The sequence below is a fragment of the Anarhichas minor genome, unplaced genomic scaffold, assembly GCF_050575085.1.
Source record: "Anarhichas minor isolate MPS153535 unplaced genomic scaffold, ASM5057508v1 ptg000017l, whole genome shotgun sequence".
Lineage (NCBI taxonomy): Eukaryota > Metazoa > Chordata > Actinopteri > Perciformes > Anarhichadidae > Anarhichas > Anarhichas minor.
In genome coordinates this window covers 13,044,135-13,071,718 of record NW_027466463.1, presented here as the reverse complement: position 1 = coordinate 13,071,718, position 27,584 = coordinate 13,044,135, and the positions used below count along the sequence as shown (strand labels likewise).

Below are 27,584 nucleotides of genomic sequence, written 5' to 3'. Positions count from 1 at the left end.
GGTTAGCTTAGCATATCTACATAGGTAGAGGGTCCTCTTCCATGGAGTCAGCCATGTTTCTACAGCAGCCCATAACAGACAAACCAAACAGTGGCTCTAGAGAGGGCTTGTCACGTTTTAAGCAGTTAATCTCAATCTGCAACCTCACCACTCAGATGCAACTAAATCCTCCACACTGCTCCTTTTAAGTAAAGCTAGCTGATTAACAATAACTTGAAAAAAAAGCTACTTAAAGCTACTACAAGAAACTGTTATTTTGTGTTTATTTTAGGCGTTCCCTGTGGCCGGAATTGGTAGTGTGTGCAAGCACCAGAGTCTCCTTAGAAAACCTCTCATTTTACTGAAAAACAGTAAACACAGTAGCAATACAGCTACGGCCTCAAGCAGTGTGGTGTGGTCGTTGGCTCCCAGTCTGAGCTGCAGGCGTTTCTGGTGAACGTGCACGTTTTCATCTGAATCCGCCCCGGTGGCACCGATGACACAATAAAAATAACTGTATAGAAATAGCCAATCTTCTCTTTGATGGTCTTGTTTACTGATGTAGGTCATTTATAGGCTTCAATATTAAATTGAGACTGTTGCATAACCAGTTAAATGTTCCTCACAGTAACTTTAGCTTAAAGCAGACGTAGTGTAAGGTGTTGGTTACATGAAACAGGTTAAGCAATGGCTCTAAAGAAATGTGCAATCTATGCAAAAAGGATAATAGACTGAACAGCTTTGTCTTTCAGACTGTTGGTCAGACAAAACAAACAATTTCATGCGCTCACCTTGTGCTGTAGAACATTGTGATGGGCATTTGTCATTATTTTCTGACACATTATAGACCAATTAATTGATTAATTGAGAAAATAAAAATCAGGTTAATTGACAATAAAACGATTTGTTGCATCCGTACTTGAGACTTTAAATGTATGTGATTAATTATTCAGATGGCTAATGTTATTGCATTTATTTGTACCAGACTGCACTAATCACGAAGATTAAGATTTGTTTTATGAATTTGATAATTGGCCACAGGACAAATTATATTACTAGACCGTCATCTAATGAAAATGGCTTCCACAACTACTTAACGTACTGTATGTATGATAAAGCATGCATAAGCCGCAACACGAACAAGTGCAGAGATCTTCTGATTACAACATTTCCAACACCCCAAAAGTCAGTGTTAAGCTTTGATGTAGTCTATTATCGATACTCGGCCTTATTCTAGTTGTAGCTACAAGACAATTGGCTGTAACATTGGTCGAGACGGCGTAAGTTCAGATCAGAATCACAGGCAAACTTTACTGTGTTATTTATTTCTAGGTTTTATCGTGCTTGTGGTCAGAGGACGTCGGTGTGCTCCCTGCTGACCGGAGCCCTTCTGGAGGCCACAGCAGCTCTCGGGGCCCGCTCTGCTCTGCCCTACCCTTTGCCCCAGAGCCCCAACAGCCACGCCGTGCTGAAAGGTGAGTGTTAAACTGAAGGGTGGGTGTGTGTGTACACGAAATGTTTTCTTTATTTGTAGGTTTCAGTGTACAAACCCCAATTTGTATTGTTTAGCATGAAAAGTTCCCATTATTCCCCTGTGGTCTATGGCTCCACTCTTTTCTCTTCCTCTCTGCTCTTTTCCCACATTGTTCCTTATCCACTGTGGGTTTTGGGTCGGTAGAAGCATGTCTATAGTTGATCCCAGTGGTTGCCCTTTCCTTCTTACTTTTCTTTTTATGTCCTTTGCTGTTCTCTCTCGCTCTCGCTCTCGCTCTCTCTCTCTCCCCTCCAATTTAGCCACACATGCACACACAATGCTGAAGTGGTGCGAGACGTACAGGATGAAGAAAAGGCCTCTTCACATCACAGGGTCTACTCAACACTGATGCACACACACACACACACACACACCAGTTATTTCTTAACATCTGAAAAGAGGTTATATGCACTTCAAACATGCTTGCGCTGCTCCTCTGAAAAGCTCAGGAGGGATATTTTGAATTCATTTTACGTTAAAAGTACAGCCGCGCACTATATACCTGCTTTTCATTGTACTTAAACCACATGGCAGCAGCTACCTCCTGAAATCCTTGAGAAAGACACTAAAATGTCAATTAATGAGACAAGAAAATACATTTCCGTCTTGCATATAGTATGTCCTCTTTGTTTCTCTCGCTATCTTACTATCCACATGACTTCATCTTCCAACCAGCCGGGTTATTGGTCAGTTGCTCAGCTGTCTGTCCACCTTCTCCGCAATGATGTTACATATGACATGAATGTAAGCCGACCCTGACATTCATTTCCACTGGCTCTGGTCCAGGGGACAGGCTGTCTCTCGCAAGATCAAGGAGACGTACGCACACACACGTACAAAAATGAATTTTAGTGTTCGTTTCTCTGTGCCTTGCTTTAATATTAATCATGTTGACAACAAAACTTTATTTTTTGTTAGACAAGTTTTCGGAGGGAAAAAAACACACACACACACACACACACACACATACAGCACATATCTTCAACCTGACACTGTGTTATGTTCTAATGGGTGTTGCAGGAAACAGAATAAAGCCAGACACGCGCGCACATAGCAGCTTAGAAGTCTTGGCAGGAATATGATTTCATAAGCGCACACACACACACACACACACACACACATGCAGACACATGCAGCATGAAAGACTCCCTGTCTAACTATCTCTTTCTCTGTAAGCCAGTACCAAAGCTACCCAGATATTGCTCATGATCATTACCTTAGAGAAGACTCACAGGCACATTGTTGTGTTTTAAAAAAAATAATAATACTGTGACATTTGAATGATTTGACATTTAATCTTCCATAAAACACTATCTATCTGCAGAGATGATAATGTCCCTCCAACAGAAACATATACTTTATTTTGGCTGTCTCAAAAGTTTTGATTGGCTTGCTGAGTGCAGTGCCATAAGCTTGAAAATAACCAAACAAAGGAGTGGCTTTAGAAACCGATTTTAAGATGAGGCATAGTTTTTCAAAAGACATTGACCTAAGAAAATGTTGATAAAGTTGCCCTGCCTTGTTCTCCTCTTCAGTGTTTCACCATAACCTGCTCTTATTCTCTCATGTTAGTCAATAAACCTTTTTCTCAACGTATCTTGTGTATTTCAGTTTGAAATGAACATGTTTTTTAATGTAGCAGAGCATAAAACTCCTAAAACTTACCAGTAAAAAATACGTGTCAATGGTAAATAGACTACGCTTGTATAACGCTTTACAATCTTAACAGGAAAAAGCACTTGTGTGTGGTTATTGAGTGTACAACCTTGGAACCAAGATGTTTCTCGTGCTTGTTGAATAAAGACATCTATTATGCCTTTTGAGGTCAGTCTTTTCAGTCTTACCAGCCTGTGCCAGCTTGTCATACAGAATCTAGGTACGAATTTGTGACACAAAACTGACTTTAAAACTTAGACATGTTGCTTTAGAAACATGGTGATCGACCACTGTCCGTTGAAGTGGTCCACCCCCCTCTGGATATCAAAGGTGTTTTTTTTGCATTGTCCTCACTGGTGAGGGTCACTTTTATGTCATCTCTATAGAAAAGACTTTGTGTTGTCTCTCCATGCATTTCCTCTCCTTATTTATTCTTGCCTGAGGTGAAAATGCACCTGTCTTACAAAGAACAAAGAGAAGAATGAAACCTACATACAAGTTCAGGTGGATTTTTATGTTAAGGTTCATAGCATTGAATGACGACTGTGAGCAGGTGTTATGCTGGATATCCATGACAGTATGTCTCATTGGAGAATTAAACATGGTTTCATTTGTCAGTGTCAGTGTACTGCATATTTCTGCATAGATCTCGTTATTATAGGTTTGTTTTCCCATAATTATGACACAACTAAGAGATGTGGAGGTTGTGATTTCGAGTATATCAGTTCCTTATGCGTATATTAATCCTGTTTTCTATCCTGTCCTAATAAGATATTCCTTTTAGATTCAGTACGGTGGCAGTAAAACTGGGGCTTGAAATACAACTTAACAAACTTTTGCCTCTGGCCGAAAATGCTTTCAAGGATTCCGAGGATAATCGCCTGGTCAACCTTGGTGTATTCTTAGATTTTTAATGTGAGTGATGAGAGGTGGAATGTTTTTCTACACCTTCTCCACGTGCCTCATCCATTGTTATGATCTGAAAGTATTTAGCTGGTTCCTCTGATGTTCGTGGATGACTTATGTCTTTCTGAAGCATAGCACAGGCGTCTTTCTGAAGCAGAGCAATCATTTGGTTTTAGTGGCAGGTCAGCAGTAACGTTGTGGAGATGAGTTAGCACATATCTGGGTCAACAAACTAGTTCGAATAACCACAGTCTTAAGAATAAAGTAATCCAGCTCACCACATCTGGAGTTCAGCTCAGTGCTGTTGCTGAAAACCAAGACGAAACTAGAGCTGAAACAAACTCTTTTCTGTCATTTTTCAAGCAGTACGTAAGAACCAAATGCCCAAAGCTTCTTAAATGGGAGGATATGCTGACATTCGTAGACGTCACTTTGGGCTCTGCCTGCGAGGCTTATTAAAAACAATAGGCAGATTAGTCAAAAATGATTGTGAGTTGCAGCCCTGGAAGAAACCAAAACATCATATTCATTCAATCATTCATTCAGTCCTTCTTCAAATAGTGGATGTCTCATTTTGCTATTCAATAGCTGTGCCTTCATCTCCTGTTGCCCCCGTTACTGTCAAAGTACACACATTTGTAGTTATTTACGTACAAAGACAAGCTCTACTGCAGACCACCGGGGTTTAATGAGCTGTAAATGGGAGTGGTTACGGTGCTGTTCTTGACCTCGTTTCCTTTACAGCACAATTTACTACACTGCTCAAAAGGAAGTGGGCTGCTCAGCACCGGGCTGCCATCCTTCCATCTCAATATCGGTGTTTCTTTCTTTTTTTTCTCTTCCTCTCAGTCGACATTGTACATTGTGTTGCCTGCCAGCATTGACAGCAGATGTGGTGGGGAATCATACTGGACGGAAGTCTCAAGGATTTCAAAAGGACATATTGTTTGGCCATTATTGCTAAAAAATACTCAGTGACAATTTTCAGTCAGTATATAATGCACAAATTTCTCAGAGCCCAAAGTGTCGTTCTCAAATTGCTTGTCTTGTCATTTCAATTATCTAAATGGCCAATTAATTTGTATCATTATATTTCTATCGATAAAATCAATTGGCTAATTATTATATATATATAATATAATAATATATAATCATATTTAATAAAGTTGTTAAAGACTCATTAAGATCATGTAAACACCTCAATAACAATCAGCACTTTACTGTGACTTGTCGCATAATAGGAATCTTGTTTTCAAAAACTACAGAATTTATAACATTTCCTATTTTATTATTCTGTGTATAAGGTGAGGGACAGAGAGGGACAAATGGTTTTTCGGACCCATTGTTATTGCTTCTATAGTCTGTCCATATGAGTGTGTGAATTATGACAGTGTGTGGTCCTGCAGTGAGATGGTCTGGCCAGTCTAACTCTAGCGCATGGCTGTGAACTATGGATGTTGTCGGTGAAAGAGCGGGTGGGAGGGAGGGAGGGAGAGAGAGAGAGAGAGAGAGAGGAAAAGTGAATGTGGTCAGGAGAGAGAGCAAGGACTGTTTGCTGAAGAGGGAAGGGAGAGAAGCCACGTGAGTGAAAACGAGCAACAGACAAAGATACAGCGTGAGTTGGAGAGAGCGCAAGTTAGAAATGGAGTGAGGGAGAGAGAGAGAGCGAGCAGACAGCCAGAGAGAGAGAGAGAGAGAGAGAGCAGCTGCAGGAGAGAGAGAACCGACGGCTCAAATGTGGACAAGTGTACTTCGCTCTCCTCAGCACTGAACTGTCAGTGTGGAAGCAGAGTGGCCAGCTGTATCTAGCAACCATGAAGCACTCTCACAGAACGGACTACAGGCTGATCAGTGAGTAGAGGACATGTGAGTTATTGCAGTATGGATGCCGGTGTCTTCACACACGTCTAAGTGTATTTTTTTTTTTTAAATGTAGTGTCTTAATGTATCTGTTAATTGGAACCGCTGTATGTTGCCTAGTGTGGTCAGCACTGAGCTGTCATGCATGTGAGAAATCAAAGAGGACTTCATTAATTTAACAAGAATACTTGAACCGTTTGTTTACGTGCTAATCAGGGAATCTTATTATGATGGCAAGTCATTAGCTCAGCTGCTTGTTTAAGAAGTATTAAACATTTAGAGGGATACAAATCTAAAGGGAGTATATAATGTCTATTGGTGATGATAGGTGTTGATGGTTTCTAGCTTAATTCTTGAAATGTCATTGTGAGTCATTTTAAAAACTGCAGAATCTGCTCGATGGAATATGTAATTGGTGCGCGTTACTTTCCTTGTCTTTTCCGTCAGGGAGTTTTACTGTGTGCGTCTCAATTGTTTTGGCAGGACTTGTGGTCTTTTGCGTTCAAATTGTACCTCAAAGTTCCATTTGTATATTCCTTAAATTCTGTGTTTTCACGTCGTTGATATAGGTTTTACTGCGTCACATGTCAATAGCCAGGTTTCCATCAAAATGGTTCTCAAATTTTAACCAAATTTCTGGAAAACCGGCAAACAAAATGCGTAGGAACGGTTGTGCGATTATAAGGAGTTGGTTTATCGCTATAAGCAGTAGGTGGAGCCAGTTCCAACATAACTAAAGGAGTGCCGGTCAAAACTCAAACGATGAAAAATAATGTAGAAAGTTTGATGGAAATTGCATTTCTGTTTGTTTTTATGAATCAATGTGAGGAAGACGGTTTTAATCCTTTTCATCACTTCAGTGGACATTGAAGTCACATGCGTCATGTATGTTATCAAGTACATGATGCAAACTCGTATATTTAAATGCTTTTAACCTATGAAGCTAGTTATGTATGTTTTTGTGTCGTTCCTCCCCGTTATGTCATCTCTTTTGTTCACACTGTAATTGCTTTTACTGTTTCTGTTTTTACCACGTGAAGTGCCTTTGAGTACCTTTTTAAAGCGCTATACATATAAAATGGATTATTATTATTGTACATTATTAAGTGTGCGCTCGTTTCTTTATCAAATTTTGCCTTTATCAATGAGCAAACTTTTCCACCTTTGCAAAGCATAAAAACTTCTTTTGCGATATTTCCCGATTTTCTTTTTAGAATGTTCAGCGTTTCCACTCAGGCTTTTTTAATGAGCAGATTGAACTCGCCTGCTGTTGCCTCTAATCTATTTAGTTTTTGATTATGACTCTGTTTATTTCAAGTAAGAGTCAACTAGACCAGCCTGCTCATTTGTGATTTTGTGCGGCATCCTTTATATTTTGCATACTGATTTACAAGATTTTATTTACTCGTAGATTCAAAGGGATCGCTTGTATCTCGAGTAAACTACAGGTGGCAGTAACGTTGCAATCCAATGTAAAACTTTGACATTTTATATAGAAATGTGATGCACGATGCAGCAGTTGGGAAATGGCGTGCGAGGAAGCGTTGTGCACTGTGCCCCCTTCATACCAAAAACCTGACAGAATGACAAGAATGTCAGGGTCTCTGGGCAACTTCACACTGAATTGACCCGAAGAACGAGTGTCGTAGCTATAGATGTATTTGGTCTCTGAGGATACAGTAATACACCTTAAAGTTAAAGGAAACAAAAAAGACCAAAATGGCCCATGTGTTGCATCTGATTTGTGTCAAGTCACGTTCGTCTAAATTTGTTTTTGCATGTTTTTCCCGTACAAAGAGAATGGGCCTCATCCACAGTATAGTTTGACCTGATGCCTCTAATATGAGGGGAATAGAGAAGATAACATTTTGGACCACATGCTTCTTTAAAAATCTCAAAATCTGAAAATTTGCCTTCACGTGACTCAATTATGTGACTTTTACGATGCTTTAATTTGACCTTTGGAGTCATAACAAGGAGCCTTTTGTTTGATCAGTCTGAACTTCTTATCGACTCCATCTTTTTTGTCGTCGTCCTGCCCACTAATGAAGAAAGGTCAGAAGAGCCCAAATGTTTTATTAACGTCTGCATGTGAATCTCGTGTGCATACAGTGTACAGATCGGATCGATGAGGGAAACTCCTTGTCGTAACAGACAGATCAACGTTTATTGCTGCTGCTGTGAGTCTGTGTATTTGGCATACGTCTGTACGTTTGTGTTTGCTGCTGTGTGTGTGTGTGTTAGTTTGTTTGCTGCTACTTGTTGATTTTTATTGACACAAGTGTTTGTGTACGACTTTGTTCAAGTGCATGCGTGTGCCAGTATGGACGAGCTAGTTATATGAACATGTTATTCTACGATTAACTGCATGCTATTCATGCCGATGAATCAAAGCTAGGACGTATTGTTTTGCTCTGGTCTAAAGGGAAACTGCCTGATGCTGCAGTTTGCCTGGAGATTTCAGTTATATAATATATTATATTTCAACATATAGAGATTTTAAAGGACCATTTTTTTTATGTGTATTTCCTGAATAATATTTGACAGACTTAGAAACCAATCAGAATATACTGTGTTCCAGAGCTGCTCGTGTGGTGATGCAACGCTACAGAAGATCAGGTTTCAGATGTTAATGTTGTAGTGCAGGACAGTTTAATATTCCACCCCAAACTGGTAAAATAAGATTGTTGATGTTTTGAATTGAAATTATTTTAAGAATGTATGGTCATATTTTTAGGTTTAAAGGTTAATTTGTTCACAGTCCTTTGACTCAGGCTGTTTGTACTGCACCTGTTTGAGTCCCAGTGGGGAAGTTGTCATCAGCTCTAAACGTGTGTGTGTGTGTGTGTGTGTGTGTGTGTGTGTGTGTGTGTGTGTGTGTGTGTGTGTGTGTGTGTGTGTGTGTGTGTGTGTGTGTGTGTGTGTGTGTGTGTGTGTGTGTGTGTGTGTGTGTGTGTGTGTGTGTGTGTGTGTGTGTGTGTGTGTGTGTGTGTGTGTGTGTGTGAGAGAGAGAACCTGGCCGGCAACGAAAGATGACGGGGTCTATGTCCAAGGTTCTTCTCTTTTGGTCGGCATAATAACTTGATTTACTGAATGGAAAAAAAGAAACCTCAAATCAGTGCTGAAAGATGTTATTTTCTTTCATATTGATTCCATCCATTACACACACACACGCACACATGCAGGCACACACACAATGTATTTGTATTCAGCATGCATTACAGATGAGTAAACCCATGCATAAACATCACAGGGAGATCACGGTCAATTAGTCATGGGTCTTGTGTTCTCTCAGTCTCACAGCAGCACTGCTGCATGTTCAATATTGCACATCAGTGTTTCTCAAACTAGTGTCGATGATGCGTAACGTGTCGGAGGCCTTTTTCTCGTGGGTCTACAACTGATTACGTTGGATACTCTGATCACCATCTCTGGAATTCAAGATTTCGCTCCATTCAGTCTTCAATGTTTATTTATCGCAGCTCTCTGTTGTCACTACTGATATTGTACACTGAGTGTGAAGCTTTGCAGGCAGAAGTTGAATAACACATGATAAAGAATTCTAATACAGTTGTTTATCTACTGATTCTATTTTGGGAGCCATGGCTTTGGCACTTTTCTTCTTTTTTTTTTTTTTACCGTCAACATGTTGGAATCTTTCTGTTTTTCCGATCGACACACATTTGCTTATAATTTATTCTTCAGAATCTCTTAAGACCTTTTATTCGCTGCCTCGTCTGACAGTTTCCCAGTTTAAAGGATGAATTAAATGAATGATTTAGGCCTCTGCATGGTCATGAAGTTCATATCACCTATTTGAGGGTGTTTCATGTGAAAACAACCTGAGCCGGAGATGAGGAGATATTGCTCATATCCTTGAAACATGGAAGATTTCATAGTTTCAAACTGTGCTAAAATGCAAACATAATATTTCAACACCAGATCTCTGTTCACATTTTGACTCCATGATAGTTGATTGTTGCAACTGTTTCTCCATCATTTCTACCATAGCACTTGTGTGAAAGGGTAACAGTGATCATTTCCTTCATTTACAGGCCATGTCTTCTGTGGTCTCAGGACATCAGGCTCTCTGAAACACCTTTTCCTTTTTTTCAATTGTAAAATAGTTTAATTTACTGCAAATATGTCTATGAAATATGTGTTCCAGGTCTGGACGATAACCTGAAGTCTGTCTCTGTGTAGGACAGTTAAAGGATTTTGGTGGATTACGCTGTCTGTTAACTGTATTAGATAGATAACACCTGCTGCATAGAGTAAACTACAAAAATCCCCACTTATTCAACTGATCCCTTCCTTCCTCTCTGTGTTATCTCTCTCCTCTGCTCCCGTCTCTCTTCTGCTCTCATTTACTCCCTTTGTTTACACTGATCTTCTCTCTCTCTTCAGACGACCTCCAGTTCTCCAAGTTTATTATATTTATTTTAATCTTTCCGTTCTCTCGTCTCTTTGTTCTTAACTGTCACTTACTCTGTCTGTCGCTGTTCTTATCCCACACACACACACACACACACGCACGCACGCACACACGCTGAGAGTTCATTACAGGAGCTGTGAGTCCGGATCCACAAATCAAACTGTGTAAATAGGCAAGTTTTGCCCCTGCAGAGCAGCCACTGCTGTTGCCATCGCTACCTGTTGCACATCTCAAGAGTTACCAAGGACACCCTTTAAGTGTGTGTGTTCGCATATGCGTTTGCAGCATACACTATTTTTTTTTATGTGTGTGGCTGCGGAAGAGGAGTGGGTAGGTATGACGATGAACAGACAAAAACAATCTAATTACTTCTGGAAACCTCACCCTTAAAAGAGTGGAAGCAGCAATCTCCTGGTAACTAAAAAGTGTTCTGCACATTTCTGCGATCAGAATGCAGGGAGTCCCTCATACGGGTCCTGGAAAAGCTCCTGCTGTGGAAAAGGCCTGTTAGTTTATGTGGCATTCATCCCAACAATGTACAGTATGTCTACCTGGCAGCTCCAGCGCCGGTGTAGCAACTGTCCATTAGTCCTTTGTTAGCAGAGATGAGAACAGGTTTGCATACGTGTGTGTGTAAACAGACGGACTAATGGACCTCGCTGAAATCCAAACACAGGAACTGGCAGGTGATCAATGCTGTTTACTTCTGGAGGGAGGAAGTGTGCAGACTTCTCTTGGGTGGGGGGAGAGAGGTACTGAGTATGTGGTATGCAGAGATTTATGGATCAGAAGACTTGAGACATTCAGGTTAATCCTGAAAAAGAGATAAACATTTCATTGAGGCGTAAAACTTTCATGGTGAATGGGAAACATCAAAGTAGATAATGCCTCGTTTTTAATCTCTTTCTGTTCTTTTTCCATTTCTTGTTTGAGAAACGGCGGTCTTTGCTTTCCATGTGTCCTCGACACTAGTGAATGCAATGCATTCTCCTCTCTTTCCGTCCATTAACCTTTCTCTCTCCTCCTTCCCTTCATCTCTCTTTGTCTTTTGGATTCCAAGAGCTTTTATCTCTCACCGAGCACCTAAAATACCAGCTAGTTTGGTAATGCAAAAAGTCTTACTCTGCCTCTTCTGTCCCGCTCCTCTTTATCTGTCCATCCAGAGCGTCAGCTGGCCAACAGTATGACCAGCAGCGGCTCTCTTCAACCCAGCGTCAGTGGGATCAGTAAGGAGCTGGCAGAGGTGCGTCACCTCGTTCAGTTCCCCGAGGAGATCGCCTGCATCCTCACCGAGCAAGAGCAGCAGCTTTACCAACGGGTGGGAGGACACGCACACGGACGCATATCTGGGAAAAAAAAAAAATAGAAACAATATTTTATTTTCGTTTTATTGTATTGTGAAATGTCTTGGATCTATTTCTAAGGTGGCAGTAATAATACTTCACTCGTCTGTTCCTTCCTGCAGGTCTTTCCCTTGGACTACCTCTGTTTCCTCACTCGAGACGTGGGCAGTCCTGAATGTCAAACCAAACGCCACCCAAGCCTCAAGGCCTCGATGTCTGTGCCCGCCATACCCACCCAGAGTGCTCAGCGAAGCAACGCCGTGGAGGACCTGGTGGCGCGGTTCAACGAGGTGAGGGGTCTGGTTTATAAAATGTGTGTGTTTAGGATTAAACACACACATTTTTCTTTCTTGAATGATTTCTTCCTATTCATCTCTTTGTATATTTTCTTCGTCACTTACACACATAATTGATTATCCAATTGTTGCTGAAACAGTTTCTGGCGATTGACTAATTAATTCAGCTCGACTTCAAACAACCACATGTTTTAACCTCTTTTTTTTTGTGTGACCTGTTAAAGGTTGTGATTCATCATAGTCTCACAGTCTATATCTTCCAAGCTCAGTTTTACGACAGGGTTCAAGTCTGAATAAGATCACTTGAGAATCTGTGATGCCAATCAGCAAACAACCTGGAATAGTTTAATGGTGCGACTCTTAAATGCCTTGAACAACTTTTCAAACAAGACCATATAGAGATGTTGTTTTATGTTTAAAAAAAGAGCACTTTTTAACTATTGGGAAAATATTGTCTTTGTGCCCTTTAATGACATCATCAGAGACAGTGAAAACGCGTGCATTGCGATTTGCCATGAATGTGAAAGGTTGAAAAGCGTAGCAGACCAGTAATTGTAGTTTTTTTTTTCAGCTGGGTTTGCGTTTGTGGTATTTGCAGTGCGAGTCGTACCAACTTATCAGCTCATGACTGATGCACACACCGTGTGTACAAAAGCGCACGCACACTCACAGCGGTGTAATTTGGCTGAAGTTACTCTCCCCGGGCCTTGCGTCTTTTCTGGTGAGTGACTTCGAGAATAAACAATCACACCGTTGTACTGCCGAGACGGAGAAAGCGAGAGAGGGAGAGATTGATTGGAAACGAAATGATGTCATCTTTAAGTTGTGTGCCTCTCTCTCTCTCTCTCACATCAGCTGGTTTTCATTTCAAGTCAGCAAGAGGAGAGACGCACTAAAAAAAAAAAGTCAAATGTGCATTGTAGCCATATATGGGCACAATGGAGTGAGAGTCAAATGACAACAGTGATTCTCCCTGCGACGACAACGATGAAGCTGCTTCAAATCGTGGCGCTCTCTGAGGAAGATGAGATGCTGTTGGCGGAATTTGTCTTGGCTGTGACTGTGCACCGTGGTTTAGACAAGCTTTCCTCACTGATTGTGGACGGTGTTATGTCAAATATTAACATGAGAAATGTAGGTTCTGGTTTTTTTTTATAGTGAATTTTGAATTCTTATATACTAGCCGCGTTCTGCTTTTATTCTTTAACGACTCCAACAAACTGTTATTGGAATCATTGCCAACAAAGCTCAAACAATTAGTAGATCGATCAACTCTATTGATGTTTTTTAAGCAAAAATGGCAAAAAAAAAAAACTACTTCTCTAAAGAGAATACATTTTCTATTTTTTTTGTATTCTGGGTTTTTAAACTGAAAATCTTTGATTTTGGCATTTTTGGTTGAACAAAACAAGGCATTTGAGATGCACCATTGCATATTACTGACACCATTTACACCAAACAATTAATCGATTCATTGAGAAAAATACTTGGTCGATTAATTCGTATTGGAAATAGTCTGGTTTCAGCCCTTTTATACGATAATCTCTTCTTATGAGGGTTTTTGTCTCAAATGGAACATCTTCAGGTATTTAAAGTAACTTTGTGTAAATACATTTCCAAGAAATGTTACATTATTAGCTTCAGGGGTCTGATTTCTTTCCTCACACTTGACAGACACAGTTTTGCAAATTTAAATACAATTTTCCTAAAGGTATCTCAATAGTTTTGACCCTGTTCATTTTCAAGCCATGTATGGGAGTGAGGGATTATGCAGTTAAAATGGATAAGCACGGAGGCAAGGAAGGGTGAGAAGTTTGGGCCCCCTTTGTGTCTGTCAGGAGTGTTTAGCTTTGACGAGTATGTGTTCATGCGTTGACTTTGTCATAGTTGTCCGTCAACCTTGGTTATGCAATTCATGTATCAAGGAGAAACTGACCCTCATGGTTCAACTAATAACACACGCACAGATGGAGACAGACAGACTGACGGACAGATGAGCGCATACACAAACATCAAAGGAGGGATCAGTTTGTACCCAGCTCCGGTTCGGTGTGTGTGTGTTTGACATTGTGTGAAGTTGCTATTGATAACAGTTATGCTATGATCTTCTTTGCCCATACACTCTCTCTCTCTCTCTCTATACACATCTCTTCATATCCTATTCATTATCTCTCATACGAAACACTGAGTACACACTTTTGCTATCTGGAACATCGGAGGAGATGCCAACTCTGTAATATGCCTTGATCTGTGGCGGTTCAAAAAGCCACTTTGCAGACGGGGAGAATGGTTTAGATGGCGACTGTAATTTAACCCTGACGCTGACGAGGCTTAGCTTCGTGTCATAAAGCCTGATAGCAGATTTCCACGCGAGGCACGCACATCCTGGCACAGAGCAGGAGAGTAACAGATAAGAGAGACTGTGGTGCAGCAGGGTTGTTTGTCAGTAAACAATATACAGTATATTGCAGCACAACAAATGCACAATAGAGCAAGGACCCTGCATCCTTGCCAGCGCCAGGAGGGATTTTCTGTAACTGACAATTTGAGCATCTACAATTTCATTCGCTGATGATATGACAGTATATCTTCAGAGCGACTAACTAAGTAGACCTCGTGCTGAGGTTTGTTTTCTCTACTGCTGTTTTCAAGGTTCCAGAATAAACTTTGAGCGCCAATACATTTTTTTGTTCCACTGAACTGCATGAATACATTTTGTGTGATTTGTAGGAAGAGTGGTGCAACTTTGACTTCAAGCTTCTCAGTTTGAGCGGGTGGGACCAGTTTGGAGGAGACGGTTAACTCTCTGAGATGGATTACATTTTCACAGCAGCCTTCCCAACCCTCAGCCCTCCTCATGACCATGCTTCTGTCACACAGGAGAAATGCATAAACTGGTGTGCTTTTACTCATATTGGATAGGGAGAAAAATGTGAGACATTGCTTGTGAATGAATCCACTTACAGGTCAAAGGTGACATGGGACAAAACAACTAAACACATTTTACCAGGGTTTCATCACAACCTCAAACAAAAACTCTACAGTATTTTGTGACATGTTTGTGTGTGTGTGTGTGTGTGTGTGTGTGTGTGTGGCTTTTTTTTGTCCCCCTGAAGTCAGACTGTGGCTGGCTTTAAAGACCCTTACATAACCCAGTAATAGATCTCTGGGCCAGGGGGATGTTTTTACTGCCTGCAAGGGGGTTAGGGAGTTAAAGTTTGTGTGTGCTTTAATGTGTGTGTGAATACATTCATCAGGCTCAAACACAGAGAGACGGACACTAGAGAGCAAGAAGCGGCCAGATTGAAATCTGATCTTTCCCTGTATTGTCTCTGTGTGTCTGCTGTCAGTCTCAGAGAATGTGAAAGGAAGCTGACCCTGATGCATATCTCGTTCTTCCATCGGGTCTTTTTGCGCATGCTGGAGAGCGGTCAGCTCAGAGACAGAAAGCAGCCGATACATATCTCAGTCTTTCGTGTGTGTGTGTGTGTGTGTGCACGTGTCAGTGTGTGGCCAGCTGGCATAGTCCTGTGCATACATTACCACTTTAGTAACGGCTTGCCATACCAGACTTTAAAAGAGATGACACAAGCACAAGGAAGACCACACACAAGAGTATCTGTAATGTTTATATATATATATGGCAGCGTAAAAGTTTCTTCACATAAAAACACAGTCTTAAAAACTTAGTATAACACTATTAGACAAACCTAACAAATTTTCATTTAGCTATGTACAGCACAGACAGATATAGTATCACTAGAAGTTGCTCATGTTTTCTGTACAAATATGTTTATTTTGAATATTGAAAATGGATATAATTTGAATTATTATACATGGATAATCCCCAAAAATATAATAACCGTTTGTTTATAATCTTTGACGCGATCGTAACTGTAAACATTATCAACAGGTGAGTTCGTGGGTGACGTGGCTGATCCTAACAGCAGGATCCATGGAGGAGAAGAGAGACGTTTTCTCCTATCTGGTCCATGTCGCTAAATGCTGTTGGAATATTGGAAACTACAACGGTGTCATGGAGTTCCTGGCTGGACTCAGGTTGGCACACACGGACACTAACTACACTATGCTCACATACTGTACACAGAGATTCATTTTGCGTGTCTTTCGTTAAACAATACCTGCTCATACCTGCTCTTGACATTTGAGATCTTCTTTGTCGTCCAGGTCCCGCAAGGTGCTGAAGATGTGGCAGTTTATGGACCAGTCAGACATTGAGACCATGAGGAGCCTAAAGGACGCCATGGCTCAGCACGAATCCTCTTCTGAGTACAAGAAGATTGTGACCAGAGCTCTCAACATCCCAGGATGCAAGGTGGGTTGCTGTTTATTCAGGCTTGGTCTAATTTGTCTTGTGTCACAACAATAGTCTACTGTAATGAAATAATTAAAGTACAGTAAAAGCCATAATGGGATATGTTTCTCTGTCCTGTGTCTACACCAAAGGTGGTGCCGTTCTGTGGGGTTTTTCTGAAGGAGCTGAGTGACTCGTTGGATGGAACAGCAAGCATCATCAGCCTCAAGCCACCTCTGTATAACACAGATGACTCAATAGAGGTACAGTAAACACTGCATAAGCATTCACAAACATACATATAGCTCATAAAACTGACTCGAGTGGCACAATTCAGACATCGTGTTATTATAATTCAAGCCTGATTTGTTTTGTCTGTCGTCCTTTCTCTAGTTTGTGTCCGACTACAGCGGCCAGCACAACTTCATGTCGCGGTCAGGTTCAGATGGACTACACATCCCAGAGAAAGAAGCTACTGTCAGCAACATCCTCCAGATTATCAGGTACGCTACATCTTTGGAAAAGTGACGACCATTTTGCTTTGATCTAATATGTTCATGAACTTGATTCTCCTCTGACTCTCCTCTCTCTGCTCCTCAGATCTTGTAATCGTAGTTTGGAGGCAGAGGATCCTGATGAGGCCGCCACCAGTCCCTCTTCTACTGGCCCATCCCCTACGTCCAGAAATAACTCCCTTAGGGACCGCTGCCGCAATCAGTCAGTACCCCTTTTTTTCCCTACTTGTTTTACATGACAACTTGGATTTTTCTTTTGTACAAAACCCCAAAGACGAGTTATTTCAGTGTGCGGCATGAGGTGCCACACAGCTTAGCATAGCACACAGGATGGCTTAGAAGGGTGAATGTTTTCTGTAACAAGGTCTTGAACCCATCCAGCTGAAGGATGATCTGTGGGGGTGTTGTGCAAGTTGTGACCAAGCTTATTATGAGACATACAGTGCAGTATCAAATGGCACATAGCATTTGACCCAGTCCATCAAGACGTTGGCACATTGTGTATTAGTGGATTGCACACTGCATTTGTTTTGACTTTTTGTCTACTGGTGTTTAACTGTATTTCTTTTTTTTTCCTGGCTTCTTGTTTTAATGTAATTTTTTTTTCCTGTAAGGTGGTGTGTATCAAACTCTTACCCTACTGTTACCATCTTGTTATGAAGCTGTTATGTAAAGTGCTCCCCAGATGGAAAACACAGAGTTTGAAGTTTCTGAAAAGGCTTTTGTGGACATTTTGTTTGTGGCAACCACAGCAGACAACTGCTTCATGATGTTCGGATGTATATTCGAGAGGAATATATGTTCTCTGCAGCACAGTCACTCTATTTTCTTTCACAATTGTCTTTCATAAACACCGTCACGAGATAATGGGGTTGCGAAGGAACACATTTGCAGGTTGTTATTAAGATGCTGTGATTTCACATAAACTCCTTTGTCACACAGAGATAAAAGATAACAGGTTAGTTTCCTGTCAGAACAGGAAGGAACAGAGCTCTGGTACTTGTCAGCGCACTGCTGGCAGGCAGCTAATAACTCAAGCTGGAATTTGGACACTAACATACAATGTTGTTAGAAAACTCATTTCAGTTCAATCTTGGCCTGTGGTGTTTGTATTAAGGGAACCTGGATGATGTTCTCAGTTTTTTTTTGACAGTTTTCTCTGACTCTGAGTTATTATTTCAAGTTCGAGCTCAGGATAACAACACTTATTTCATCTTGGCTAGGGGTGTAGTGTTCATTCTTCTGTACTGGAGTGGGATGCAGATCATTATTATCTTTCTTACTCAAAGAGGTTTAGGAATTCTGTGTTCCTGATCTTCCCTCTTTTATCCTCCTTTTGCTATTTTTCTTTCCACTTGAGAACTTGATTAGAAACATCTCTGTCCGCTCCTTCTTCGTCTCACACTTCCTCTCCTCCTTCTGTGTCCCCTTCTCCCATTCTAGTTCCCATTCATTTAGGACATCGTCAGAATCAAACCGTGTCTTGTAAGTGGTTATAAGAGTGTCGGGAGTTTCATTACTACCACCTAACGTCAACAGGGTTTAAGTTTGCGTGGAAGCTTGTTCAGTAGTAAAGGAATGTGCAATGACAAACGCATGATGCTTTTGCTTGTTTAATAACCGATGCACTAAAGTACAGAGTACATTTTTGTATCTTACTTGTGATGCAGGTCATTTCTTACTTTTGACTGGACCTCGGTGCATTTTTTTAAATAACTGCTTCACCTAATTTCTACAGTAGTTGAAAACAAATAAATAGGATTTACATATCTCATCAAAGTCGGTAAACTAAAACGTAGAAATTCAGATATTCAATTTTTTTTTGTAATTTTTTCTCCCTTATTTCACGCTGATTCTCTGCCCTTGTGACCCAACTTGTACCATCTTCAGATTCATGGTGGGGGACTTGTCGGACTCCGAGGGCGACTTGTCGTCTGAGCTGGTGGTGAAAGAGGTGGAGTTTCATGGGACTGAAGAGACGCACAGAGCTTTCAGCCATGGCACGGAGCTCATTCCCTGGTAAGAAGCACACACTCACCCTCAAACACGCATAGAAAGCTCAACAGACACGCCACAATGTTTCTGTATTTTCCTTTACTAGGTACGTGTTTTCACTGCAACCAGACGTTCACCAGTTTCTGCTGCAGGGGGCTACAGTCATCCACTACGACCAGGACAGCCACCTCACAGCTCGCTGTCTGCTGCGACTACAACCTGACAACACAACACTCACCTGGGGTAAACTATGACAGGGTCTCTGTCATTAAAAGAAAAATCTGTATAATTCAAAAGTAATTTACATCTTTTTGCATTGATTCATGTTATAATTTTTTTGTTCAGATAAGTAAAAAAAAAACATGTTAGTTTACTGGTCAACAGTATTTAGGGAATGTAAACAAAAGTGCTTAAAAAACGTGTCGGTTTGACTTACAATCTTGTTTTCTGGGGTTTGTATTATTCAGGGTTTTGTTGTATTTTTGCAATATGTTTAATTTCCTGCTGTGAGACAGTTAACCATTGTTCTTAAAGATTATTTACATTTGTTTAGGCAAATGTGTTAAAAAGAACATAAAATGAGCTGCCTTGTCATCAGTACAATTTAGGATAAGTGTGTATATCTCAGGGAGACGAGCCCCATTTCTTCTCTCAGTATTACTCTTTAAACAAACGGAAAAAAGGCATCCATGATTTAACATATTTCCTGTGTTTATCCAAGGTAAGTAGGTTTTGTAGCACATCCAATTTAAACTGGTTGTAAATGTTGTAGAAGATGCTCAATTTCCTATGCTTTTACTGTATTGCAAACATATCGTAAATGTGTTGATGTGTGTTTTATGGCAGGTAAGCCTCAGAGTGGATGGGCTTCACCCACAGATCAACCACTGGGATTAGGACAGGCTGTAGTGGCAGGACTAGCAGAGGGCCTTTTGGACCTGGGAGTGGTGAAGGTGTGTTGAAAATAAAAAAAGCTTTATTTATCTGGTATTTACACCGTATACATCTTCACATTTAGCCTTATTCTAGTATAGACATTGTAGTTGTATACCTTAAAACAAGTAAAACATTTTGTCTTAAGCTGTGTCTTGAAATTAACATTGGTACCATTATTTCAAATATGTTCATGTATTACTCAAATTTGTCAAACTTGCATTGGAAGAATATTGATTCATCTTGTAGGATTAGTAATGAGTTCTGCGTTTGAACAGCATTTGACAGTCACGAGTTAGATTGCACTCATGATATTAATGTTTATTTGAATGTGCAGGCAGTGTTCCTGGGTCATCAGGGAGTAGACGTCCATGCTGTATGTTTGCAAAACAAGCTGAGCCAGATGACGGTGGAGGAAAATGGCCTCAGCCTCCTCTATGGTCTCAGTACCACAGACAACAGGTAAGTGCCTTGTGACCCTGCTTTTGAAATCCACCTTCTGAACACCGGTGCATTGCTACACTTGTACATCTTTAAAAACACTTTGCTTGTTTACTAAACATTTCATCTACTCTCCTAACTACTGCCACTTAGACTCCTGCACTTTGTGGCCCCCAACCACACGGCACAGATGCTTCATAAAGGCCTGTCAGAGTTGGTGAACGCATCCAGAAAATTAAAGAAGTTTCCTGACCAACGGTTGCAGTGGCTTAGGAAGCAGTATGTCAGCTTGTATCAGGTAAACTCTGAACTGGATCGTGTTTCCTTGAAAATACTGCCATTAGTGTGTCATTTTGAGCAAGTTTCATTACCTATGGTCATACAATGTACAGTGTGCAGCACACAAAGGATGGTGTGCAAACTTTGGTTCTTTGACAGCTCAACCTTGCCTGTTTTAACCTGTGCGTTTGCTTACTTTCTGTCTGTGTCTGTATTTTCATCTCTGTTAGGAGGATGGCCGGTACGAAGGCCCTACACTAGCTCATGCAATTGAGCTGTTCGGTGGGCGGAGGTGGAACATGGGCACAGGCGGAATGGAGAAACCTGCTGCCCAGAAAAACAGCCCTCTGAGCATCAACGAGAAGACCAAGAAGAAGAAGAAGGTCCTTGTCAGGGTCAGTACGTTGAATCACATTAAATTAATCTGAGACTCTTATCAACAGTGAGTGAGCAGGCAAAGCTTCAGTGTTTTACAGGTTCACTTTCAGGATACCTCAGGCCAATCTTCTGAATGAATTTCAGCCATTATACCACTGGTTTGACATGTTAAGAGCCTTTATAGAGCTCCCTGTTTCGTGCTGTTTCCTCTAATAATACAACTGCTCAGCACACTACATATATGGAAAGACTCTGGTCCATTTCACAGTTCAGTCTTGATCTACATTATTCTCCTTATTACAGCGACGGACTTGTACATTTTTGATACTGAATTGTTCGTTGTTTTTAACACAACACGTATGTTTACACATTCAACACAGGGAGACAGTGGGGATGCCACAGATGACGAGATGGTTTCTAGGAAAACACGGAGCTGTAAGGAGGGACTGTATCGAAATGGACCGGAGTATGACTGCATCGACCAAGAAGATCCAGGTGACATCTTACGAAGCTATTTGAGAGCTAAACAATCTTAACCTACGGCACTCTATTGTCTGTATGGTTTTTGTTAACCCTCGGTCCTCTTTGCCTCCATAGAGGACAGCTTCCCTGGACCATTCTCCCTCTCATCCAGTAAAAGCCCCGGATTGCTGGCCTCTTCCTCCTCGTCCTCCTCCTCTTCCTCCAGTATGGCAGGGTCCAACCATTCACGCCCACAATCCTCTCCGATTCTCTCAGGAACGGCCAAGTCACAGCCAGGGTATGTAGCGTGCTGTATATGAAGACTTGAGGTTTGACAGTCTGATATCTACCACTTCCATTCTTCATTGAGGTTCATATATTTTTCTTTCTTCTTCACTTTTCTCTGGGGATTGTAGGGCATGGAGCAGCAGGTCATGGCACGGCCGAGGTAAAGGCTGCTTCAAAGGCTTCCAGAATCTCATGATTTCTGACAGCACGATGAGCTTCATCGAGTTTGTTGAGCTCTTCAAGTCATTCAGGTATAAGATATCAAATATTAGTCTACTAGATTCTGCACAGTAGTAACAGCAGAGTAAGGTGCACAATTGTCTGCTTACATATAATCATTTGACATTCACTAATGGCCTGAAGCATTGATGTATGTATATTGTACATGTTCTGCTCATTTCTCCCACCTCACTCCCTCTTGTTATATAAATTGTTGTGTTCTTATCAACAGTAGCTAAAGACAGTAAAACATTCAACAAATGCTTCTCCAGGTTATCATGCCCAGGACAGTTTCCAAGTAGTCTTGTCTGTATAATATTTAGCTTCAATAATATTTTTCCCTGTCAAATGAAAGGAAACAATGTTTTTCCTTGATAAGCGATGGATTATTCTCATACCAGTCTTACATTTCTTAGATTGTAGTGTGTCCTCTCATCTGCTGCCCAGCAGTTTCCTCAAAAATATCCCATACTTGCTCAACTCACGGAGCTGTAAGGAGCTGAAAACAGTTTTCCAAGCTTTTGGAAAGCTGTTTTGTCTGCTGATCTGCCACAATGCTTCTGCACATCAGTGTCTGTAGTATAGAAACTGTTGGTGGCTGAAATGGGAGTAAATTGTGTGCTGTGCTGCTTCCTCCACAGTATCCGAAGCAGAAAGGACCTGAAGGAGCTGTTTGACACCTTTGCTGTCCCCTGCAGCCGTTCAAATCCAGAGTCGGCTCCACTCTACACCAACCTCAGCATCGACGACAAAGATTCAGGGCTACAGCCAGACCTTGGTAAAAGAACTAAAACATTCATTTATATGTCATATGTTGTTTCTCCATTACTCTCGCCTAATCTCTTCCTTCCCCCTCCAGACTTATTAACCCGAAATGGTTCTGATCTTGGCCTGTTGATCCGGACGAGGCAGCAGATGTCTGACAACCAGAGGCAGATCTCAGACGCCATTGCAGCAGCCAGCATCGTGACCAATGGGACAGGAGTGGAAAACGCATCGCTAGGCGTCTTGGGATTGGCTATCCCTCAGCTCAACGACTTCCTCGTCAACTGTCAGAGAGAGCACCTGAGCTACGATGAGATTCTCAGCATTATACAGGTAGAGTCTGGAAGCGACTGATGAACCAATGCAAGGAAAGCACTTTTAAGATGAACTGGAGGGAGAGATGGTGGAGATGGAGGCCTTAAGAAAAGGATGAGAACTTACCCAATGCAGATTTGTGAATATGACCAGATGAATGTATATAACAAGGATGTAGGAAACCTCAGACGTATGGAAGACAAAGTGACTGCTGATCAATGTTGGTTAATTGTTTTATGCTTTTCTCTTGCAGAAATTTGAGCCCTCATCAAGCATGAGACAAATGGGTTGGATGTCATTTGAAGGCTTTGCAAGGTATATGGCAACAAAACCCCAAATACATTATGTACTCATGTCACTGAGCACAATCTAACCAGCCCTCTCTCAATATCAGGTTCCTGATGGATAAGGAGAACTTCGCTTCTCGTAATGAGGAATCCCAGATGAACCCGGAGGAGCTGCAGTACCCTCTGTCCTACTACTACATTGAGTCTTCTCATAACACCTATCTGACTGGACACCAGCTCAAAGGAGAGTCCTCTGTTGAGCTGTACAGTCAGGTAACTGAGCCTTTTTGCCTGCTTCAATGTATTTTTATTTTTTTCTGGACCCATGACTCCTATTTGCATGTTTGTGTCTGATCGTTGGATGTCATTTTTCACCAGGTGTTGCTGCAAGGCTGTAGGAGTGTCGAGTTGGACTGTTGGGATGGAGATGACGGCATGCCAGTCATTTATCATGGACACACACTTACCACTAAAATACCCTTCAAGGTTAGCATATGAATAATTTAATTCAGAAAAGAGACGCCCATTGACTGGCTGTCCTTGCTAAGGCTTCCATTTAGCTCTTTGGCAAAAATGTACATAATGGACTCAATTGTTCTGCTGTATGATGTATTTATTTTAATAAACGTATTCCAGGAAGAAATTCTGTAAGTATAATCATAGTTGGACTAATCAGAGCAATAACATTTTTATTTGAGGACGTATGTGAGAGCTGTTTTAGTAAATCTCATCTCAGTATTGTTTTTCGTTGTCTCGTATTTGACTTTGAGCGATGTCTCTGAGAATGAAATCTCTCCCATGATCCTCCAGGATGTGGTGGAGGCAGTTAGCCGGTCCGCATTTGTCAATTCGGACATGCCCGTCATCCTGTCCATCGAGAACCACTGCTCCCTTCCACAGCAACGCACGATGGCTGAAATCTTCAAGGTATGACAGCAGCTGTATCTCAAATATAGACTCTGCACAAATATACAAGATAGGACTGTCCTTGTCAGTGTCTATGTGGTTAAATTTGATGTTGTTGGGATTTTCTGATTCTTAATTTCTGATTTTGAGCAAAGTAATTCGTGTGTAAACAGAATGTCACCAATCAGATCAAATTTACTCTCTCTTTCAGTCAAATTAGACATCCCATAGTATTACCTTTTTAATCATTTTAAGGTATCCTTGAAATCCTTGTTAGTAAAGTTCCATTGAAATACTTTGTAAGTACTTTTTCTAAGAACACATGCTCCACTTTGAGCAATACCATGCTTTATATTTAGGGAATCACATGCCCCTACACCTTCATGTAGTCTAATTTCTCCTCCAGGTGGGCATGTTTCCCTCAGTAGCACTTGTGACACCACTCTTTGATCAACTCCACTCATTTGTTTTCCCAAATGTTCTCGGCTGCTCTGCGCGTTCAAACTGGTGAACTTCCAGCCAGAGGCTTGTTTTTTCTGGTCATCAGGCTACAACTGTCCCTCTTTTCTTTGTTTTTAAAGTTGTATACTCGAGGCTAGTGGTATCTGGGCACGACAGAAACATCATGGAATATCATCCTGCTTTCATCTAATAAAACTTCCCAGCATCCTAACCTCCGTAGGGACTGACTTCTGAGTGGCTTGATAAAAGAAAAAAATCTTTCATCTTGAGACAGCTCTGTGCCTCCGGCCATCTTACGTCATCATGGGCTTGTTTATTTATATTTTGTGTTGATAAAAAGGACTTTTACGTTCCAATCATTTATTGACATCTGTCTATCACATTTTTTTTTGACATTTATCCATTAGACGGTGTTCGGGGAACGTCTCGTGACGCGCTTCCTCTTCGAAAGTGACTTCAGCGATGACCCTCACCTGCCGTCGCCGCTGCAGCTGCGGGGGAGAATCCTCCTCAAGAACAAGAAGCTCAAAGCGCACCAGGCGCCGGTGGACATACTCAAACAGAAGGTCGAAAGAAAGACATCCTGTCCCCACACGTATAAATACATCATTTATATTTAGCAGGGAGCATTAGTACATTCAATATTTAGCACAGTGCTGTCACATAAATAATAGATGCAAATATGCTTAAATGTACACCTCATCACACCATTTTCACCTAGCTTTACGTAATGTGCTGCGGTATATACGCACTATAGATTCTCTGAAGATGAGAGCTCATAGATACAGGTAATGGGGAGATATCGATCCTATATCTGATACAGGTATATCTTTGAAAATATTAGTTCTGCTCCCGTCCAATTTTTTTTTACATGCACTTACTTTCACTTTGCAACACTCTCTGTTTTTTTAAAATTATTTTACAGTATTTTAACTCTTTTACAGGCTCACCAGCTGGCCCACATGCAGGCCCAGGCTAGCAATGGGTCACCCGGGGGTACTTCGCCTGGCAACCACACCAATGAGGAAGAAGAAGAGGAAGAAGACGAATACGACTACGACTACGAGTCCCTGTCAGATGGTAAGGAGAACTGCAAGGTTTAATCTTCAAAAACACAAAACTAACAGAAAAACGTAACTAAAGTTAAAAATGACTACTTAAATCCTACTTAAATTCTTATTTTATTGCACTTGAATCAGTTTCTGTTCACACTTTTATTCCGTCTCCATTTGTTTTTAACACTTATGTGTCAGTTTACGTTGGTACTCTATTCTCACTCCCTTCCTTTCCTATTTTATCTTGCCTGTTTTCCACTTAGCCGATGTCCTCACAGCCTCTACTGCCTCGTATGGCCTGGAAGGTAAATGCACGGGTCTGATGCGCCTCTCTAAGTACCAGTGTTTCAATCTATTTTGTCCTGCAGTGGTAGCTGTTGATCTAGCTGATTCATTCAAATTACTGCTGAAAATGCTACATTCATTTTGTGCCCCTATAAGTTTTAAGGGGAAATTGTGGTATTGTTGCAACTGTACTCGCTGTGGTTGTCAACCACTGCAGAATTAGGACAGAGGAAACACTGGTACGGTATGTAGACGTGCACTAGTGATCTGCGTCGTTGCTATAGACTGATTCCTGTCTGTGCCTCACCGTGCCTCACCGTAACAGCTAGCTTTCTGCTTTTTGTTCACGTCGGGTTATGTTCTGCTGCACCGTAGCCATCTATTGTCCATAGTAAGCAGCAGTTTAAATTGTAACAATTACATATTCTATAATACCTGGAACCTAGTAAATACCTTAATGATTTAATCAAATCCATTTGACGGTAAAACATATCCTGAAAGGATGTTTGAGGGTTTGCTGAGATAATGAACTTGCTAACACCAAGGGCTTGAAATGATAACCTCTGTTTCAAGACATCCTCCCTCATTCTCCAATGTAGCTGATAAAACAAGGACAACCATTAGTGCTCTTCAGCGCAGGCTTTTCGCCGACTTTGTTATTGCTTTATTTGTTATGTCCACTTGTTTTATCACTGTTATGTAATTGCGATAATGCAACAAACATGCTTAACTGCTACTTTGCTACAGCTAATCTTCTTATGACTGTGTTCCTTTTATTCTAAATAAAATGATGTCACTATGAACACGGTGTTTAGAGTAACCTGAACATTATAAAAAAAAAGTGCTGTTTGCTTGCCTGTGTCTTTGTGTTTGGCCTGCTTTGTTTTTTTTTTTTTACGGTAAGTTTTTAACGTTCTGCTTTAAGACAAGAAGCTACAGTATATCTGACACAACCTTCAGGAATTATTTTGAAAATCAGGGCAGGAAGTGACCACACAGTCTACTTCAAGACTGTCCTTGAAAGATGTGTATTATGAATGACATCAAAATAACATGTGGCTTTGAAAAACAAACCTTTTTATTCATTTCAGTCATTGTTAGCATGATTTCTTTTTCTCACACAAAACACATACAGTAACTGCCCTTCCTTCTTCCCCTCTGCACTGTATTTGTCTGTGACCTCGCCAGTAGCTGGGCAGGCTCATCGGGGAAACACAACAAAGCCATCTGGTTTCTCAGGCCCTATGCTGCCCCCGCACTAAACAACAGACCAGGGGAAACTACCCTGTCCCGGTCGCAGTCCCAGCACTCTCCCAATTCCTCCGAAGAACTTACCGGTCAAAGACCTCTCAAAACGATTGCTCTAATCTAAACCTTATAGACTGGTGTCATTTTGATAATTCCTTTTTTTTCCACTGAAATATTAACCATTAATCAGACAACTAACAAGATATCCTGACTAAATAAACTCCACTCCACCCAGGATTGTCTCCATTTTGACCCTACATGCTTCTACTTAACATCAGCTGGCCCAGTAAATACAAGCACTTGAGCACTAAACTGCCAAGTCATCTCTCGTTTTAATGGTAGCTCCCTCCAGCCACAGTCTGGCCCAACTCACTTCTCTGGCTACTGTCTAAAAGGTGACGTTCAGGGTCAACTCCTTTTGCCAAAG

The 27,584-nt window shown here is 41.1% G+C and overlaps 1 protein-coding gene across 1 annotated transcript in view; it reads left to right on the top strand.

Moving 5' to 3' along the window:
* plce1 (phospholipase C, epsilon 1) overlaps positions 1–27,584 on the top strand; it is a 56,002-nt gene that overhangs the window by 19,865 nt on the left and 8,553 nt on the right. Inside the window, exons 5-31 of the mRNA XM_076092898.1 lie at positions 1,312–1,454; positions 11,534–11,688; positions 11,836–12,003; positions 15,923–16,068; positions 16,198–16,345; positions 16,477–16,587; positions 16,718–16,827; positions 16,925–17,041; positions 18,283–18,324; positions 18,730–18,858; positions 18,941–19,077; positions 19,681–19,787; positions 20,105–20,229; positions 20,362–20,506; positions 20,718–20,882; positions 21,246–21,360; positions 21,463–21,625; positions 21,744–21,866; positions 22,476–22,612; positions 22,694–22,932; positions 23,168–23,229; positions 23,309–23,474; positions 23,580–23,687; positions 24,012–24,128; positions 24,977–25,135; positions 25,514–25,649; positions 25,888–25,929. Coding sequence (XP_075949013.1) covers positions 1,312–1,454; positions 11,534–11,688; positions 11,836–12,003; positions 15,923–16,068; positions 16,198–16,345; positions 16,477–16,587; positions 16,718–16,827; positions 16,925–17,041; positions 18,283–18,324; positions 18,730–18,858; positions 18,941–19,077; positions 19,681–19,787; positions 20,105–20,229; positions 20,362–20,506; positions 20,718–20,882; positions 21,246–21,360; positions 21,463–21,625; positions 21,744–21,866; positions 22,476–22,612; positions 22,694–22,932; positions 23,168–23,229; positions 23,309–23,474; positions 23,580–23,687; positions 24,012–24,128; positions 24,977–25,135; positions 25,514–25,649; positions 25,888–25,929 — 3,515 coding nt within the window. The remainder of the gene's footprint in view (positions 1–1,311; positions 1,455–11,533; positions 11,689–11,835; positions 12,004–15,922; positions 16,069–16,197; positions 16,346–16,476; positions 16,588–16,717; positions 16,828–16,924; positions 17,042–18,282; positions 18,325–18,729; positions 18,859–18,940; positions 19,078–19,680; positions 19,788–20,104; positions 20,230–20,361; positions 20,507–20,717; positions 20,883–21,245; positions 21,361–21,462; positions 21,626–21,743; positions 21,867–22,475; positions 22,613–22,693; positions 22,933–23,167; positions 23,230–23,308; positions 23,475–23,579; positions 23,688–24,011; positions 24,129–24,976; positions 25,136–25,513; positions 25,650–25,887; positions 25,930–27,584) is intronic.